Source organism: Camelus bactrianus, chromosome 5 (assembly GCF_048773025.1).
Source record: "Camelus bactrianus isolate YW-2024 breed Bactrian camel chromosome 5, ASM4877302v1, whole genome shotgun sequence".
In the NCBI taxonomy this organism is placed as follows: domain Eukaryota; kingdom Metazoa; phylum Chordata; class Mammalia; order Artiodactyla; family Camelidae; genus Camelus; species Camelus bactrianus.
Window position 1 is genome coordinate 79,677,613 of NC_133543.1, and position 18,668 is coordinate 79,696,280.

The window sequence follows — 18,668 nt, forward strand, 5'->3', positions numbered from 1 at the left end:
CCTCGCCTTCAGTACTTCTCTTTTGGGTCTTGGGTTCTAGTAGCGCCCAGAAGGCAAAGCCTTTTGGAGTGAAAGACGAGGGGGCGAACTCGTTTCAAAGAGGGAGAATGCTTGCACGTGCTCGGGAAGGCCAGCTGGTTTAGGAGCCGCGCGGTGCGGGAGCTCCGGCGAAGGTGCATTTCGGATGCACAGATTTGAGCGATGCGCCCTCGGCTGGACCAGAACAGCCATCAACTCTGCCAAAATGGGGGCTGCTCTGGGTACCCAAGGGCGAGGTGGGTGGGTAGAGAACAGAATCTAGAAGACTGGTCACCTGGGAAGCCAGATTTGCAAAGCATAGCCCAATCGTTGGGGCATTTTATGTAGGATAATGTGTAAGCCGCTGGAATATAGCAGTCACACACCTATCTAACAAAGATAGGGACATGAAAAAACAACACGAAATACAGTGGTGAAAGTGTCACTCGGCACGGGTCATTTTGCCCTTGTCCCCTCCGCTGGCCTAGCAAGGGTCTCCCTGGAGGCAGCACGAGGTGCAGTGAATGTCCCCAGGACCGCGCCCGGTGGCGCTGAGATTGCGACCCCCCGCCCACCCCACCCCCCCATCCAGGCAGGAACCCGCCAGTCTCAGGGCAGCCAAGGGTTCCTGTACCCCATCTAGGCATCCCCCTGCCGAAGCGAGGCCCTGGGTGGGTGTCGGCTGCCCGACTCAAACGACAGGCCAAGCTCCAAGGAGTCTGGGGAAAGGAAGCTCAAACTCCAGGCACTGCGGGCTGCCGCTGGGGGAATCTCAGACAGGGGCTTCAACGCGTGAGCGGTGAGTGGAGAAGTCGCCTCAACCACCTTATCTGCGTGGGGCTTCCACGGGTCAGAGGCGCCACGGGAGACTGTAAAGACCTTCTCCAGCCCCCCCGCGCTTTCTTGCCCACCTGGGGCCGAGCTGGAGCCGGGAGAGCTGACGGCCTTCCCAGGACACACTCGTTTCTCAGCCCAGGGAACCTAGGCTGAGGGCGCTGGGAGGGAGCCCGCGGGGAGGGGGAAGGGATTCGTTTCCCGCCTGTTTCTCTCTTCTCTCTTCCTTCTCAGAATAAGCCAGCGATTTGGCGGTTGGGCTGTTACTGAAGACAGACTTTCTAAACTCCCCTTCCCCTCCCAGTTTTTCTTGAAGGTGTTGCAATACATCCACCACCTCCCCAGGACACACACACACACACACACACACACACACACACACACACACACACACACACACACTTTTCTCTAACCTGCTCCTCCTCCCACTTTCGCAGAAAATGTGAGTAATACGTGCGAAAGGCAGCTCAGCCCAGTGTGTGTAGCACAGCCACAAACTTAGTGAGTGGGGAGGGGGCTTCAACGAAAGGTTAGATGGTTCTTTCTAAAGTTGCTGATACATGGCTTGCAAAGGAGTTCCGCTTGTTGGCGAGTAAAACTCGAGCCCCGGGGTGGGTGGGGTGAGGTGGCTGTGTGCACCTCTCCAGGGCACGGTCTGGCCGTCCAGTCCCCGGGCTCGAGGCCCCTAGGCTCAGCCAGGGGCCAGGATCAGGTTCCTAAGGCAGCAGATGAATCAGACAAGTAATCTCGCTTCTTTATCCTCCCCCGCCTCCCCCCGCCCCACCACTTTTCTTTTTTTCTTTTTGTAGACGGGCTGTGCAATAGGCAGGTAGCCCGAAGCTGCGACGTAGGAGTGGTGAGCGATCCCGGGGTTGGCATTGCCCTCTGGATTTAGGAATCGTCTAGGGGCGGAGGAGGGTCAAAGGAACATCCGCTTCTTTTGAACGAGGACGCGGTTTACTTCCCCCAGACGGCGCAGGGAAGAGCTCAGAGAAGAGGGCTCTCTGGGATGGCTCTTTGAGCAGGTAATTCTGCGGCGGGGTCGAGAGCAGGTGACTGACACTCTGGGTGATGGCAACCAGGCCGGGCAGCGCCCTTTCCGGTTATCAAGATGTTTAACCGCCGGGCCTTGCCTCTGGTGGGATCTCCGCTCCCCTGTCAGCTTCCCCCTCACACGGATTAGGGGGCGCTCCTTTCAAACGAGGACCCAAGGGTCGCGAACGGGCCCTTCCTTACCTCCGAGCGGCCTGTCCTCTGAGCGGGGCTGGGAGAGGAGGGGGTGGTGCGCAGGGCCGTCCCTTCTCGTCGCCCACCTCGCGAAGCAGGGTTCACCGGGCCGGTCCCCCGCGGTCCCCCGGGTCACCTCCCCCGCAACCACTTGTCTGAAACTTACCAGATTCCAAACTTTAGGCAGGAAAAAAAGTGTTTCATATACAAACCGATCAGGGTATTTGCAGATAATTGCGAATGTCAAATACTCGGGCGTGATGACAAAGTGCAGAGATTGCCAGGGCCCGAGCTCCGCCTGAGGGGCGGGGGCTGCTGGCGGGGCTCCCGGGCCACCTCACGCCTGCTCGAAGGAGAGGAGGGGGCAGACGACCACAGCTGCCCACAGCCCGTTTAATCGAGAAGGCTGTTCCTCCGACCCCTCCGCTGTGGAGCTGATTCATGAATTCATTCACTGCATTCATACTGGAGCCCCCGCGGGAAGGCGGTGAGAGGCTGGGTACCGCACCAGCCCAGCTTCTCCCCAACACCCACACCAACGCACAAACACCCCAGGCAAGATGCACATGGGAGCAGGGCTACTGGGCCTCAGTTGGACGCCGAGGCCCAATGCCCTGCCAGGCTGCGTGCTCAGAGCTACTGCCAGACTGTCACTCTTTGCTGCCTGACACGCGGGGGAGGGGCGAGTCACAGGGCGCTTTGGGGCCAAGTACTGCACCCTTATAGTTCAGGGATTAGTCCTCCACAGAAATAAAGACAGATTAAAAAAAAAGAGAGCTCCCCTAACTCTATTCTCCAACCCAACCCTCCTACCGCGGTTGCCGGAGGCCACGGAGGGGCGGGGGTGAGGTGGGGACTGGAGAGGCCCCGGAAGCCACAACGCGCACAGTCCTCCAGACCCGAAGCTGTCAGGCCAAGGTGGCTGTCCCAGCAGCTTTCAGAACAACTCCTCTGAGACCTCCTGCAGGCATGCTCAGAATTGTTCAAGCGCCTGAAATCTTAAAATAAAAGATAAGGTTACCCTTGTTAAATTTCAAATCTACTAAAAACCGAGAGAATCGACTATAGATGGTATGATGAAATTACTGGCAGATCTGCAGCTTCCGGGGGTCAGATGAGCAGGGGCGGTGGGGATATGGGCGCTGGCCTTGGGGGCTGGAAGTGGAAGTCTGAGAGGAACAGTAGAGGTGCACACACTGCAGGAGGCGTCGTAAGGAACACCTCAGGCAGCATAGCCCTGGCCCTTGAGTTCTGGGTTTCAGGACAAAGTTGGGGTAAAGGAACAGGCTGAGACACCTTGAGGCGATCAGTCTCTTTCCTCTCTGAGGGCCGAAGAAGTAGCAGGGATGCCTCTGAAGGCCCGGTAGAAGGGAAGAAAGGGTGGACAAGTGCGTGCACGGGTGCAGCTGGGCTACAGAGGGAGGAAAGTCCAGCTGAGAAGGCTGGGATGTCTGTCGTGGGCTTCCCTGTCCCAGACCCTCACCCCCACCCCCACCCCCACCCCTTCCACTGAGTGTCTGAAGTCAGCGTATCCCTGGAAGCCCTTGAAGTTTTACACTGCAGTTGTCTGAGGTTTCCCATGATGACAAATTAGAAAAACACTTCGGCTGCAGCTCAGCACTTAAGTCTGAGAGTTGGGGGGAGGGATATTACTAGATGCAGAACTGGGAGAAAAAGGAGATACTTGCCCTCTCTGGCTTCTCTATCCCTAAAACTGCAGGGTTGGGGCAAGGGAGGGCAGAGGACTAAGGCCTGGGGCTGGGGAGGCAATTCTGCAGCTGGAAAGCCAGATCCACAGAAGTCAGGCTCCTGGCTCCTTAGCCAAGGGCCACCAGGAGTGCTCTGGGTATTCAGCTTTTCACATCCTTGCCAGGAAGGCCTCAATCTTGTGGGAAAACCCAACTGGAAGTCACAGGGACAAACAGGGTAACAAGCTGTGGGGGACTCATCCAAGTCCTATGAGGCTAGTGTAGACAGACAACAACGTCTGTCTCCAGCCTGGGTGGGGCCCAACCTGGGCCCCAGGAGTGTAAGATGTGATTCTATTTGACTTTCCAAATCAAAATGCATTGATTGGGGCCCAAAGAGTTCATGGCATATAACTATCTTAATTAAACCTGCTATAAACAGACAAATCACTTCTCCTCTTGGACATAGAGCTCTAGGAGGTGGCACAGGGTCTGGCAGGAGCCAGGATTGGGGGATGCTCTTTAAAAAAAAAGAGTGTGAATGAGTCAAAGAGAAAAGAAAAAAGCAGAGTTTCCACGACCTCAGAAAACAGCATAACTGAAACCAAAACACAGGCTTGTAGGGAAGTAATGGGACTATGGTAGTTAAAAGCCTAGGGATAACCTAGGTTCACAGAGCAGCTCTGTAGGGGTACTGCAGCTCAGGGTGGGACCTGAGTGCAAGGAAAGGGAGGGTAGGGAAGGAGAGGCCCCAGGCTTTTTGGGGAGGTTGAGTTGCCCATTGCCAAGGCTCTGAGTTTTAACTACATTATTTAGCCCTGCAGTTTCCTTCCCAATCATTACATCTTTCTCTGATACTGTTTTTGACTCCCTGTCACTCAGAGGCTAGCACCAAGAGAACATGTCCTTCCCTAACATGACCAGCTTGGGGGACAATGGGCCACCTGGGTGAGTGCCTTGAAAACTTGGCCGCTGTGGCAGGAGCATCAGGAGCTTGGAGTTAGCAACTTTGGGAAGGGTGGGTGGGAACAGGAGCCTAGCCTGGAGCAGATGGTACGGAAAGTTGACTATAACCCTCTGGGAAAGCAGGAACGGGGTGTATACACCCACAGCTCAAGGTACACTCCCTTGGCAGCCAAGCGCACACTGGGGCGTAATTTGGAAAAGGGAAAAGAGGGTCGGACGCTCTGATGCCCTCAACCTATGGGTAGGGAGGAGAAGCTGGGGAAGTGGCAGCACTGAGAAGGGTCGGCAAGACACCATCTCTGCTGGGAACATGCAAAGGGCTCTATCTACAAATAACTCTGGGCCTCCGGAAGTTACCTGGCAGAAGCAATCCTCGGCTGACTTAGAGTCTCACAGACTAAAACAAGCCGAGCTAAGGAAAGTGCATCAATTTTTAAACTAAAAGTGGAAAGGAAAAGTTCTCCTCAATATGTAAACACTGAAGATATGAGTGCACAGGTTTAGGTGTGTTCCTGGGAACTTCAGGAGCTGATCCCCCCTCCCCCACCCTCTTGGTTTGCAAACTTGAATTTTCATCGCTTTTCATTGACCAGCTTCTGACCCCAACAATAATCTGATTCAGAAATACTCTTCATTTCGTTAGGCTGACATTGGCAGACACAAGCTATGTTATATCTGGTAGGGAATATAAGTTCAGGTAAATTTTAGCATAACGCTTTTCTTTAAAGTACTTTAAAATATATATGTTTTTTTACTTCCATACAACTGAGATGAAAAACTATATATCACTGTGATTGTAGAGAAACATGCTTAAATTGCCTTTAAATTTCTGAGATTTTGTATAGGTGCCAACAACTGTGGACACGAACGAATGGGCTATTTGCAATTATTCATGAAGGGTCTTTTATATTTTTTAATTGAGGCATAGTTCCCAGGTGCAAAAATTCTTTATGACTAAGAACATGCTTTCAAAAAGATTAGAAAATCAAAACAAAAAATTAGAAGGCATTATAGTATAGAAGTTTTTTTTACTGAAAACAAAAGCTATCACTACAATCTAGGAGTTGAAGTTAAAATATAGTGAGACTTAATTAAAATGCAAACTATTAAGGAAGCACTGCAAATGTCTTTGTCACATCCAAAGGGAAAAATCTTAAGGACCCCCCTTCCCTTATATTACACTTGTATTATGAGACTTGAATTGTTGTTAACATTTTTCTTCTCTGAAATAACAACAGTTCACCCTTCAAAACTCTTCACCACAGAGCGACAATGATGATTGTTCTCCAGGCGAAGGACTTTTGAAACAACTTTCACACACACACTCCCGGCACAAACGCACCGTGGCACCCGCAGTTGCTGGTTTTTTAAAACGTAGCTTCTGAATGAGAGAGAAGGGGTGGGGGAGAAAGAGAGAGAGAGAGAGAGAGAGAGAGAGAGAGAGAGAGAGAGAGAGAGAGAAAAGAGGGAGCGAGAGAGAGACTGCGAAACTCGAGCTTAGGTAACCAACAAACCCAATTACTAGGCTTTATTGATACTAAAAGGAAAAGTTCCCCTCATAAAATTTCTCTGAGCTTATTAGTTATTTAAATCAGCCCCAGGGCTGGACGAGCGACGCCGCAGGCACCCGCTGTCGGCTCCTGGAGGAGAGCAGACGGCATCCGCGCCCTGACCCGCCGCCCCTCGCTCGGTCCTTGGCACCGGGGGCAAAGGCAGGCGACGCGAGCAGAGGTGAGCCACTTGGCAGGGTTGCCGGGCCTGGCCCGCTCGGAGACAGCTCCGCGTGGCCTACGGGGATTAGAATTAAGAAATTAGAATTTAGAGCCAGGTCGCAGCCCGTGATAAGGCGTGGATGAGCAGGCCAGACTGACGCCGAGGGCCAGAACTCGGCTGCCCAGCCGCGCCGTTCCCCTCGGGAGCCGCTGGGCACCGGCCGGGCGGGAGAGCGCGAGCAGGCGCGGCTGGCCGGGCGCCCTGAGAAAGTGCGGCTGCTGGCCGCCCGCTGTGCGGCTGCTTGGGCGTTCAGGGCTCTCTCCAGTTCTGTATGGGGCTGGGAGCTTCGTAATTGGGTGGGCACCAGGTGAATTTCCACCTTTCTGCCTCATTGTCCCTTTCCATAGCTGACAGTTCCAAAATACGTGTATGTGTGTGTGCGTGTGCGCGCGACGGGGGACAGTTGAATTTGTTTAAAATAAGACCCAACCTACCCACTGAAGTCCTCTAAGCCGACATGGGGGCTCTCGAGTCCTGATGTGGAGCGGGGGCAGCGCCAGGTGATGCCCAGCTCAGCGGGGCTTGGCCGCTGGGCTCGGAGGCAAGGTACCGCGGGTGGGGAAGAACTTAGCCCCAGGACACTGTGTCAACGCCACCTGAGCCTTAGCTGGGGGTCAAGCCTGGGAGAACTGAGAGGGTGTTAGTTGGGCTTCGTGAGATCAAGAGAACAGGCGAGTCGCCAGTCCAGAAAGCCCTCCAGGTTCCACGCCACTCCGGACGGCTTTGGACCGCCGAATAGAACGACACTCGCTTGGTCCTCGGTCCCAGTAAGTGCCTGGGACCTTGGGTCCCATAGTAGGCGTTCTCGCTTTCTTGGGCGCGGTTTGAGACGGGCGCGGGCCCAGAACCTCAAAAGGCTCAGGGAGCCACTAGTACTAGGGCCGCCTCGGACCCGGCTTCCTGGGATTTCGCGCCCTTGCTACTGGTGGGCGCGGACTTCATGACGCCGGTCGGCCTGCCTGGAGTTTGGGGTGCAGGTGGGGCGCAGTGACCTGGGCTTTCCAGGTTTACTTCTCATTATAAGGGGTTGGGGCAAACTGAGAGGGCCGATGATTTGTCTGCGAGGCGCGCTTTAGTGTTGGGTGGTCCGGTTGTGCCCCGAGCCGGAGACCTGCGCCTCCCCGAAGCATCCTGAACCCCAGGACTTGGGACAACGCGGAAGACCGGCTCCCGAACGCGGCGGTTTGAAGCAGCGCCGCAGGTTCGAGCCGCAGCCCACGAGGTGGCGCTGTCGGGAGAGGACGCCTCAGCTCCGGTCTGGGACACGGGCTGTGACCCGGGCTTGAGGGTGACGGGGCCGTGATAACAAGTCGAGGCCGCGGGGTTCTTAGCAGCCACCTTGGGCCCGGGGTTTGCAGATGAAATCGCCCCCTCTCTTCCTGGTTCGATGTTTCCCAACAGAAAAAGCAGCAGGTCCGGGAGCGCGACTCTCGGCTCCAATCCCCGCCCCCCAGGGTGGGGGCTGGGAGGTAGTGGCGGCTCCTTTGGCGTTTCGTTTTCTTCCCCCTTTGCCTTGTTACCCGTGGCTGAAAGTCGATTTCTATTAAAACAAACAAACAAATAAAAATAAATAGCTTAGCAGGGCAGTCAACCTCTAGCTGCGTGGCTGTAGAAGGAGATCCAGCTATTAAGCTCTTGACTCTGAAAAAGAATGGTGGGATCTGGGAGCCCTGGGGGCGTTGTCTTGTGTCCCTAGAGTAGTGCTCAGAGCCCGCAGGCCTTCCGCCCTCCCAGGCCTCCCAGCCCGCGGCCGCGGCAAAAGCACGCCCAAACCTTTCCACCCAAAGACTTTTCTTGGCTTGGAAACCTATCTCCTCGCTTTCCTCGCTCGGGGCAGCCAGCCTCACCCCCGATGCCCTCTCCCATCCCCTACATTTGGGACCCTGGTGACTAAAGCTCCCCGTCTTCGCCTGAGGCAACTCCTGGGCCGACCTTCCTGAGTCCCCTCCCGCCCTCTGGGGCTCTGCATTGTCCGTTCCCCTGACCCCCAGCCCTCTGGCCTGCTAGGTGGGCTAGTCGCCCACCACCTTTCTCCAGTCAGCAGTCTCCCGGGGCGCATCTCTCTGTCCAGGCCGCAGGGACTCGTTCATTAGAGGGTGGGAACAGGACCTCCACTGCCCCTACCTTAGGTGGCCCGACGGCTTCCTCACCGTTCCGCCCCCGCCCAGGCCCCTGGAGCCAGGAGGAATTTATCTTTGCCTGGCGCGGGTTGGGATTTGTCCGGCTCTGATGCCAACAAGGCGGCGTGCGGATAACTAAGTAAGTGTCCCCCGCCCCTGCACTCCGGCCAGTCCCCAAACGCCCCGGGGCAGTCTGGGAAAAAGGCAGGAGCCCACCCTAGTTGATCGGTCCTTCTAGGCGCGTTCCTCAAGGGGCGTTCTGGCCCCAGGCCCTTGTCCCCTCTGCGCATCCAATTTCCAATCCAAGCCCCGGGCATTTATGCGGTCCGCGAAAATGTTTGTCGCCCAACTCTCCTCGGACAGTCAGCTGCGGAAATTGGCTTCAGAGTTGGTGTGGGCTTCATGTGAAAGGAACGATTCCCTCCCGCCTCCTCTCACCCCCAGCAGAGCAAGCCCCGGGCGGGGGGTGGGGGAGAGGCAGGCCCGCGTGGGTTCCTAGGAGCCGTCGAAGGCTTTAGACGCTGGCAATTCCCTTTGAATTTTCCCTGTGATTGCGGGAGTGGAAGGAAAACGCGGCACAACTTTCTCATGTTCTCTACGAGACAGCGCACGGCCAGGAGGGCCTCTTTGCTTGGGTGACCCGACGGACGTGAAATCCTGGGAGCCTGGCGATAGTTGCTGGGCCTTCAGAGGCCACTGAGGTCGGGCCCAGAGCCAGAATCCCACGCCCCGCACCCGACACCCCAATCCCGGGCAGTGGGGCCTAGGACATCCCGCACGGGCATTGGGGGAGGAAGGTTGGCCAGAGTAGAGACCCAGCACAGAGCAAAACTTGGTGTGAGACGCAGAAATCAAGAAATGTTGTCCTTAAAAAGTGCAGGCCATAAAGAAAGGAGAAGAAAGGCCTGACAAAAGAGAGAAAAAGGGAGAACGTGGAAATAAGAGAAAAACATGCATGTTTAAGCCCAGCGTATAAAGACTCGTTGATTTTTAAAATAACAAATCTCAGTGTGATTATGAAAGACAGGCGACCTTTGACTAAATAACATATGAAAAAAAATTGGTTGTAGGGGAGGAAGGGGGGAAAAGTCTGAGAAGATTCCCGACAAAAACGTCAATGAGAAGCAATCTGAAGGATAAAAATGTCCCCCAGTGTGAACTTTATGCTTTGACCACTGGAGCAAACTGTCACGTAATGTGCAAAAATACGTTTTGGATCAAATTATTTTGGAAAAAAGTAATTAAAACCAATTCTTTTCTTGAGTGTGATTTTGTTTTTAAAATGTTTGGAAATAAACCACTTGAGGAATACAAAATAAAACCAAACAAAACTTTCGAATCATAATTTATTTCTTTTAAAGTCGAATATCCTAGCAAAAGGTAAAAATGTTATTTAAAATTTTATTGTCAAAATTAAACATGCTGGAAATAATTGCTCACTTCAGTTGAAATAAGGTCAATACAAAAACTGCACAGTAAAAAGCTTATGTAATTTGAAACAGAAAAGGCCTTTATTAGGGACAAAACGTAAGGAAAAAAACATAACGGGTATATATCACAAAACTTCCTAGAATTCCCTTTTTTTAAATCAAAATAAATGTGTAAAATCTCTAAACACAAATCCACAAGCATTCAAAATACATTTCCGGTAATAACTCACAGATTTGACATTTTCTTCTATGTTAAATGCAATTTAAAATTTCTGCATTCTTTTGCCCAAAATGATATATTTGTTCACTATCAAATATGAACAAGAGTAAACTCCAGTAAAGAGAAAATCAACGAATTTAAAAGTGTGCAAAATCTGAAAACTAGCCATAATGTACATTTAATTGCACTTAATTCTAAACTTTATTTAAATCGCTCTTCTGAGGGGTTTAATAATTTAGAATCAATAGTTCCCTTCAAAACATAATAAAATATTTACACTTTATAAAATATTAACCGATTAACAATACGGCTGTGTTGTTTATAACAGTGTAACTGAAGTCCCGTAATCATGCTGTTGACATAAGCCTGTGAGGTTAGCGAAGTGATCCTTCGCAAAATGTAAATGAAGATCTTCAGACAGTGGTGTTTATAAAATAGCTCATTAATGACTTAAGATTGAATCGCTCCAACCATTCACATCATCAGATATAATAATAGTGACGAATCAGACAGGAAAGATCCTGGCTAAACCATTTGCATTTTTTTCCAGCAGTACTGAAGTCCTAATATCACCAATTCTTCTAAGTTCCTGGACATTGATCCGTAGGAGGATTCTGCAGTTCAACACCAAGGTAAGGAAAGAAACAGCATTATTATCGTTAAGATATTAATAAGAAATGCGCCTTTCCCCATATTGTAAACGGGCTCAAACTTGGACAGTGGTAGTAGTTGGTTTTTTGCAACACTTCCTTCTCATTCCAACTTGATATTACAGATTAAAAAAAAAAGTTTGTCGATCGAACTTACAGTTTGTTTCTTTGCAGCCCCAAACCTTTTAGCTATCACCTCGAGTTGGTTTACTTGAATCACTTTGTTCTCACAGACTTCAAGTTGTGCGTTTTCTCTAACTCTTTCATTTGGGGGAGATGGGAGAGGATGGGGTTTGTAAGGGGAGGAAAAAAAAAAAAAACAGGGAAAAGGAAATGCTACCTAAAACTCCCAGGGTGGCTCCCCGAAGGTTTTCTATCCTTCTCGCTTCCTTTCCTGGCTCCGCTTCGACCGCGTCCCGGGTCGCCTAGGGCTCCTTTGGAACTTGGTGGGCGGCGCCTGGGTGCGGGGTTCTCCGGGATCCGGGTTCTGAGATTTAGGCCGGGGACAGGTTTCGCTTCTGGGACCCTTTCTCTTCCAGAGCCTCCGTCGCCTCCCAGTCCCCTGCTTTGAGGGGATGGCCTCGCGCACGCCGCCCATCGGTTAGGTGCGGCGCGTGGATGGCGGCCTAGCCGGGGTACACTACTAGGCTGACGCGGCTTCCCACCTGGGGTGCACCAGACCAGGATTTCCATAATTGCCCCCCGAGTGCGTTTCCCGAAACTGAATTTAGTTTGGCCTTCTGGCGCCGCCGTAGAGTCAACGCTTCTTAAGGGGGACCGGCGGCTTAGGCGGCGAGTTGATGGGGAGTCTTCAGGGTCCGGAGGCTTAGGGAGGAGAACGAGGTGTGCGAGAGGGACAAGAGGTGCCGCTAGCTGAGGGGGACTTCACTGGACTCAAGAGCGGCGTGGACGCGCCTGCATTTTCCCGCCGCAGGTCAAGACCACGAATGTCAGCCCGCTCCCTAGGCGTCTCGCGGGGGCCGCGGCCCCTGCCCACGTGCTTTCTTTAAGGAGGCCCCGCGTCCCAGAGGGATCTTAGGGACAAAAGCGCGGCTAGAACCTGGCCTGCTCCGCTAGTGCCCGCGCCACCTTAAATGAGCACCGCGGCTGGAGCCGGGCTACGGGCGGCTGCAGCCGCGGCCGCGGGAGTCGGCAAAAGTTTGTGGCTCAGTTACGCCTTCGCGGGATCTGCTGGGGACGCCCCCCGCACGGCCTCCCCCGGGACGGGGAGGCCAGGTCCTCACCGCACATTTCTGCCCACGCTCGCAGTCCAGGGCCAGAGCGGCTTGGGGTCCCAGGAGTCCCAGCCACGCAACCAGAGGACAGACAGCCCTACCGCCCTCGCTGCCACCGCGTCACGGCCTGCCGGCAGCCCGGGCTGCGCTGCTCGAGATGTCGCCGGCGCTGCAAGCGCTCCAGGGACGTCGTCCAGGGATGCCCCCCGCCCCTCGCGCCCCCTGCAGTCCCCTCTCCTGTGCCACCCGCAGCCCGGCGGACAGTGCTGGTGCTCCTGCCATTCGGGACGCCCGGCCTATTGTTCTGGACCCACGGCCGTGCCGGCTCTGAGGGAGAAACGGCCTTCCCCGGACTGCTGCGGCGCGGCGGGCCCGGACGGCAGGCTCCGTGCGGAGGGGGAGCTCGCAGGCACCGGGAAAAGTTGTTCGGAGGGGCGGAGGCGGTGGGTGGTGGGCGGAGGCGGTGGGTGGGGGAGGCGATAGCCCTCCTATCTCCAAAGTCGAAAGTACTCCTCACAGTTAGCAGAACCCGGAGCCGAGGCAACCGTGGTTGCCTCCTGCGTATGGGTCTGCACCTTCGCTGGGAGATCAGGCAACCAGCGCCTGCCGTGTCGCCACCGCCACCGCGCCGAGAAGAGTGCGCCTCGGGGCTGGGCGAGGCGGCCGCGCCCTGGACCCGACACTAGGAGGAGGACGAGACCTCGGGTCCCGGCGCCCGCCTGCTCCCGGGCGCACCCATCTGCCAGCCGCAGCCACCGCCTCGCGCGGCACTCGGTTCTTTGCCATCCGTCCTCCGCCGCCCCGCGCGCGCGGTCCTCGCCACACCGATCTCCCACTGCCGACTGTCCTCTTCCTTTTCCTCCCTCCTCCCTGCTTCCCACCCTCCCCTCGCCAGTCCCTCTGCCTCCTCTGCAGCCCTGCCGCTGTTGGGTCGCCGGGCTCACAGCGATTGATTGATTGATGTTTAATTTCCTGCCAGGCGGGGCCCCCCTCCCCCCGCAACCTCCCCAGTCCTCCTCCCCGCCCCCCACTCTCCCCCTTCAATGCGGTGGACCAGTCTGGCTCGGGTTTAGATCTTTCCCCCCCAACCCCCATCCCGAAATAACCCAGAGACTTCCCCTACCCCCACCCCAAATTATTATTTTGAAGGCGCTAGATCTGGGGACAGAAAGGGGGAGGGGGAGAAATCGGAAACCGAGGACAACCCAAAAGGACTCACTTTGCCTGATGACTCAACGCAACTAATAATCATCTCCCTCTCACTGTGTCTCTCTCTGCGGCTTGTCAGTGAGTCCGGCTCGGCTGCTAGCAGCGGCGGCCGAGAGGGGAGAGGCTGGAGGTGACGGCTTGGGCGGCCGACGCTTTCATCCCGCGTGCGGTCCCAGGTCCCTGCGCCTTCTCGACTCTCGGTGGCACCGGCCCTACGGCTCCGGCCGCGCTTCCTCGCGAGCTAGCAGCCCTGCGAAGCTGCAGCCCCGACCCGCCTCTGCCGCCTCCCAGTTCTCAGCCCTTTCTCTCCAGAACCCGTCTCCTTCCCGAAGGTGTGAAAAGGCTTTTCAGCCTCCTTCTCTCTTCTCCCCTCCTCCGCCGCCTCCTCCCCCGCTCGCTCGGGTGCCCCTTTAGAGGAGCCCTCCTTTTCCTCTCCTCCTCCTCCCCCTACCCCCCCCCCCCATCATCATCATAACAACCATCTCCGCACTAAGAAGACACCCTGACCCAGGACCTTAAACGTTAGGACCTGGGGAAGAGGAAAGGGAAAGGAGTAAAGAGAAAGGAAGACTAGGAGAACACTGCAAGGCAAAGCACCAGAAACTTTCCACCCTGGATTCTCTACTTTTGCTCCATGGACAGAGCCCCAGCCAGCCAAGTTACAGAAAAACCGTGAGCAGTAAGTACGCAGGGCGAAGGCGCCCGCGCCAAGCTCGGGAGTTCGGGGAAGCCCCGGGTCCGGCTAAGTTCCCTCCCTGCAGCTCTCGCCCTCTCGGACAGCGCAGCCGAGGGAGTGCGGGCAGAACCTTCACCCGCAGCCCTCCCGCTCCGTCTTTACATCTCTCTACTCACCTCTTCTCTGCCACCCCCACCTTGTCGCCTTGGGCCGTGGCGACGCGGCTTCTCCCACAGCGAGAGCGCCCACGAGGATTCCCAGCGCACTTTGTTGTGCCGGGTTCCTGCTTCTCAGGGATGTCAGTGACAATGTGAGTGCCGTTTCATCAGGTGTTTCCCCCTCCTCTACCCCCCAAAAATCCAGGGTGCCGAGATCTGCGGGTTCCGTGAGGTGCGCGCTGTCCGCCAAACGACCCAGAGGAAAACTTTTGGAGAGATTTTAAAATTTGGGGTTGACGAAGGCTTCTCCTGCACCTAATAATTTTAAATGCTTTTGCTTTTGTGTTTTGAGATGATGAGCTTTTAAAAAAAATCACTTAAGATTGGATGAAGATAAGAACGTTCCAAAATAATAACGCTTGTAGCCCCCGCCCTTGTGGAAGGTTATTCTGGAGGTTATTCTGATGAATACTTCCAAGTGTTTCTGGATTCTATTTAATGTGGAATTAGGATTGATTTTGTGCAAAGTGTCTGTGTGTCCCAGTGTGTGCTTGGTAAAGGTAAAAAGCGGGGATTCAAGGGGTCTTCTTGCCAGGCCTTTGCCTCCTGCCCCGCGATTCACAGCGCATTTATCACGTGGTTAATTCGATTTCTTACCGAGTTGTGTACATCCCATCTCGAGTGGATGAGATGTCTTCTTACAAAGTTCTCTCTGCCGCAACCCTGACCCCTAGACAGCAAGGCCGTTGTACCCGAGAATGGTTTATGCCAACCCTGTCCCAATGAATGGACTACTTCTGGGCGCCCCGGGCGAGAGGCCGGACGTCGTCACCGAGGGCTCTCTTGGGGAGCAGCGAATGGGCAGAGTCTCAACACCCCAAGTTCTGGGCTTCCTTTGAGCCGCCCAGTGTAAGATTGGGACCGCTTCGCGGTTCGGGCCCCTCGGGCAGCGTGGGAGGAAGTTTGTGTGGCAGTGGTGTAGCGCTCTGCCACTGGCCTGAACGTCTATCACGTGTGTGAGCGGTTTTCCCTCTTTTTTTCCCTCCCCCTTCCCTCCCCCCCGCCCCCTCCCTAGGTCCCTGCGCGTTTTATTGCGACCTGCCGGTGGGAACTTTGTCTCCGAGTCGGAGCAGCATGGAGCGGCGGAGCGAGAGCCCGTGTCTGCGGGACAGCCCCGACCGGCGGAGTGGCAGCCCCGACGTCAAGGGGCCTCCCCCGGTGAAGGTGGCCCGGCTGGAGCAGAACGGCAGCCCCATGGGAGCCCGCGGGAGGCCCAACGGCGCCGTGGCCAAGGCCGTGGGAGGTAACAGCCCGGAGCAGGGAGGCGCGCGCAGCCCGCGGCCGGGTGATAAAGGCCGGGTGTCAGGGTTCAGGTTGATTAGTCGCTGTCGCGGTGTAGGATTACAGGAAGTGAATTCCAGGTTGCCAAATAATGCCCCCGTCGCCTCTCATCTGCAACTGGTAGCTTCATCCCGAGTTAAAACAAGAAAGCGGTTTACCCGGAGGGTGGCATTTTTTGGGCACTTTGCCACTGTGTGCTGAGGTGTTGGCAGGTTTATGTCACAGCCAGCTAACTGTTTTTAGATTTTCCTAGAGAGCTTTTCAGTGATTTAACTATTTTGCCTTGCCTCAGAGTATCTGTTGTAGGGATGAAGTTTAGGTGCGTTCGCTTTTGTGGACTGATGTTTAATGCTTAGCCTAGTACTGGAGCAAAAGAGTGTTGGTGTTACTTTGTAGTTGGGACAGTGCTTCGAGACAAATGATTAACAACTGAGAATATTTCCAGCCACATTTCAAGTGGGAAATTAAGAATCACCACGAATCTGTCAGGGCCTTAGAGGCTTTAAGGCTACCTTTAAAAAAAAAATAAAGCTTAAAGTCATATGCATTCGTAGCTTTGTTTTGGATTATAGCACTACAGGTAAAAGTAGTGTAGTGGTCTTACTGGCTACATGCTGATTCCCTTTCCAGGAATTTAATATTACTTAAAGAAAATCTCTTGTAGTTTTTACTACTTAAAAAATCACTTTCTTTTAAAGTGGCTAGGAAAAGTAATTTTATAAAATAAAGATATGCAAGAAATGTAAACCTTATTAAAATATTTTTGAGGTTTACATGCAATTTGCTTAGTTGTTTTGACATAAAAAATGCACAGTTCTACATGGCATGTAGTTTTTTTGTGTGCTTGAGATAAATTACTAGTTTAATTTTCTTTGACTTCTAAAGGTTTTTTTCCCTAATATTCTCACTAACAGACTATTTAATTTAATTCTTATATTAGCCTGCCTGAGATGAAACAAAGCCCTGGCAAAAGTTAGTGATCAGCTCCAATTCCAGGTTCTAAATAGCCATAGAATGTATTTTGAAGTAAAGTCTTAACTCGAAATATCCACTCCCTTGTAAAAGCATTTTATAAATAGACAGCGGACACTTTACAAAAGAACAGGTTTTTATTTTTACTTACTTTGCTATTACTATTTCTTCATGATAGACACAGAGGATGGTTTGCCTTAGTCCCTTACATTAATCATCTCCCTTGAGAAGCATTCATTCTCGTAGTATTTTAAAGCTTTAACAAAATTATTTAGCTGTAGACTGTGGCTTATATATCTTCCATTTTAGGGACTTGAAGATATACTTTAATAAAGCAAAAGAACTTGGTAGTTCTGTGACCCACTTTTTAGAAATGATGTTTATTAGTATCTTGTCTCAAGACTAAAGCAGTAACCTTGGACTTTTCATATCATTTTTTGGCATATACATATAAGAAAGAAAAATATGTGGTGAATAAGGTGGAACCAAATGTGAGATGATATGATAAGTGCTGGTAATATTGGATTGAAAAACTTTTGGAAATCCTTGGAGAGGACATGTTCTCAAACTGGCCTTATGCATTAAGAACAAAACTGGACTGAAATTTTGGTTTCTTTCTGAGGACCTCATAAAACTCACTAAATTGAAATAAGTCCCTAAATGTTTTAGGATGTAATAGTTAGCAATTGTACTTTCCTAAAACAAGGTTTTTTTCCCCCTATACCGTATAGAATTATGAAAGAAACTGCCTAATTTTCTTGACAAGGGACACTTTCAGTGTAAAACAGTTGCTTTTCATATTTTCTGAGAATATAATTAACACTTGACCACTTACTGTAAATTTGATATAGACAAATATTATTAAGTCTTGGTGAGGAATAATAAATTTGTTTCAACAAGCTGGTTTAGTCATTTTTTCTAAGTTTTAACTTAATTTAGTAATATCAAAGGTCTTATTAGCTGCTTCCCAAACTGGAAATGAAGGTGACATTATTTTGTCTCAGTAAGTACCCTTTATAATGGTTAGTAATAAAGCGGTTAAAATAGTTTACATATGGTGGACTTTTAAAGATTTTTTTTAAAGAAAGGTTTTACTCTATAGAATGTATTAGATTGTTTGGAAAGATTTTAATTTAGAAAGCTTTAAAATATAACAACTAAGAACATAAAATTTCGCTAGTACAAATTTTCATATTGAATGTTAATGATTATTTTGTGGGTTTAAGTTTATATAGTTTCCAAATGTATGTTGAGATGTTAATTTTTTTTTCTTTTAATCATGTGTATAGATTGGAGAAAGGAAAGCCTTTTAAAAATGCACATTCTAAATTTAAAGTATATTTCTATTTAGTGACCCTTTTATAATTGAAAGAAATTTTTTTGTAACATAGAGTAAATATAAAATAGATTATATTTCTATTACCCTAACTCCTTTTGTTTAAATTTTCTTTATGAAGCAATATGATATGCATAGATAACTACAAAAATATTTATAGCTCTGCATCATTTATTACCATTTTCAGATATATCACAGTATTGTCAATGTTGTAAAGATGGCTATTATAATATATATTTTAAAAACAGAGCTCAAAATTTGGGAGGATGTATTTGTCACTCTGTAGTGATTCTCTTTAAGTGCTTTCCCCCTAAAATAGGGGGAATCATTAAGTTAATTGGTTGCCCAATAAAGTGACAATTTATCTTACTGCTTTTGATAAGTAGGTGAATAAATGTTTCTAAATGCATTGGTTGCAGTAGTAATTCTGTTGCTGCCGTTCTGCTTTTTTGGGGAGAGAAAGGTTTTTTTTTTTTCATTAAAAAATATATTATTTTTAGTGTCTGGATTTAACTAGTTGAGGTTGATAGAAACACTATCACAGTCTTCAGGGTTGTGTTTTTAATAGGGGACTTAAAAGTTAGTGTGTTGTTTACAATGTGGTTAGCTTTAGACGATTATTAGAAAGTAGATCAGTTTTGCTTTGTATTTCTAACACTTTCTAGGATATTTTGCTCTTATCTAAGCAGTGTGTTTTAAAGCATGTATGTAATAAAATGTAAGTGCTCAGATGTGTATGACAGTCAGCTTTTATAGAAGGTCGTCAGGAAAAAAAAAAAGGCTAATATCTCTTTAAAAAACATATGAAGGCTGGG

At 51.3% G+C, this 18,668-nt stretch overlaps 1 protein-coding gene across 7 annotated transcripts in view; it reads left to right on the forward strand.

Moving 5' to 3' along the window:
* The window catches only part of SATB2 (SATB homeobox 2), a 197,144-nt gene that overhangs the window by 5,727 nt on the left and 172,749 nt on the right, over positions 1–18,668 (forward strand). Inside the window, exons 1-3 of one of the 7 annotated variants that reach the window (XM_074364210.1) lie at positions 11,764–14,049; positions 14,939–15,113; positions 15,280–15,507. In XM_074364210.1, the coding sequence (XP_074220311.1) occupies positions 15,339–15,507 (169 nt within the window). In that variant the 5' untranslated portion in view covers positions 11,764–14,049; positions 14,939–15,113; positions 15,280–15,338. The other 6 variants (XM_074364216.1, XM_074364213.1, XM_074364212.1 and 3 more) reach the window with 6 other exon arrangements.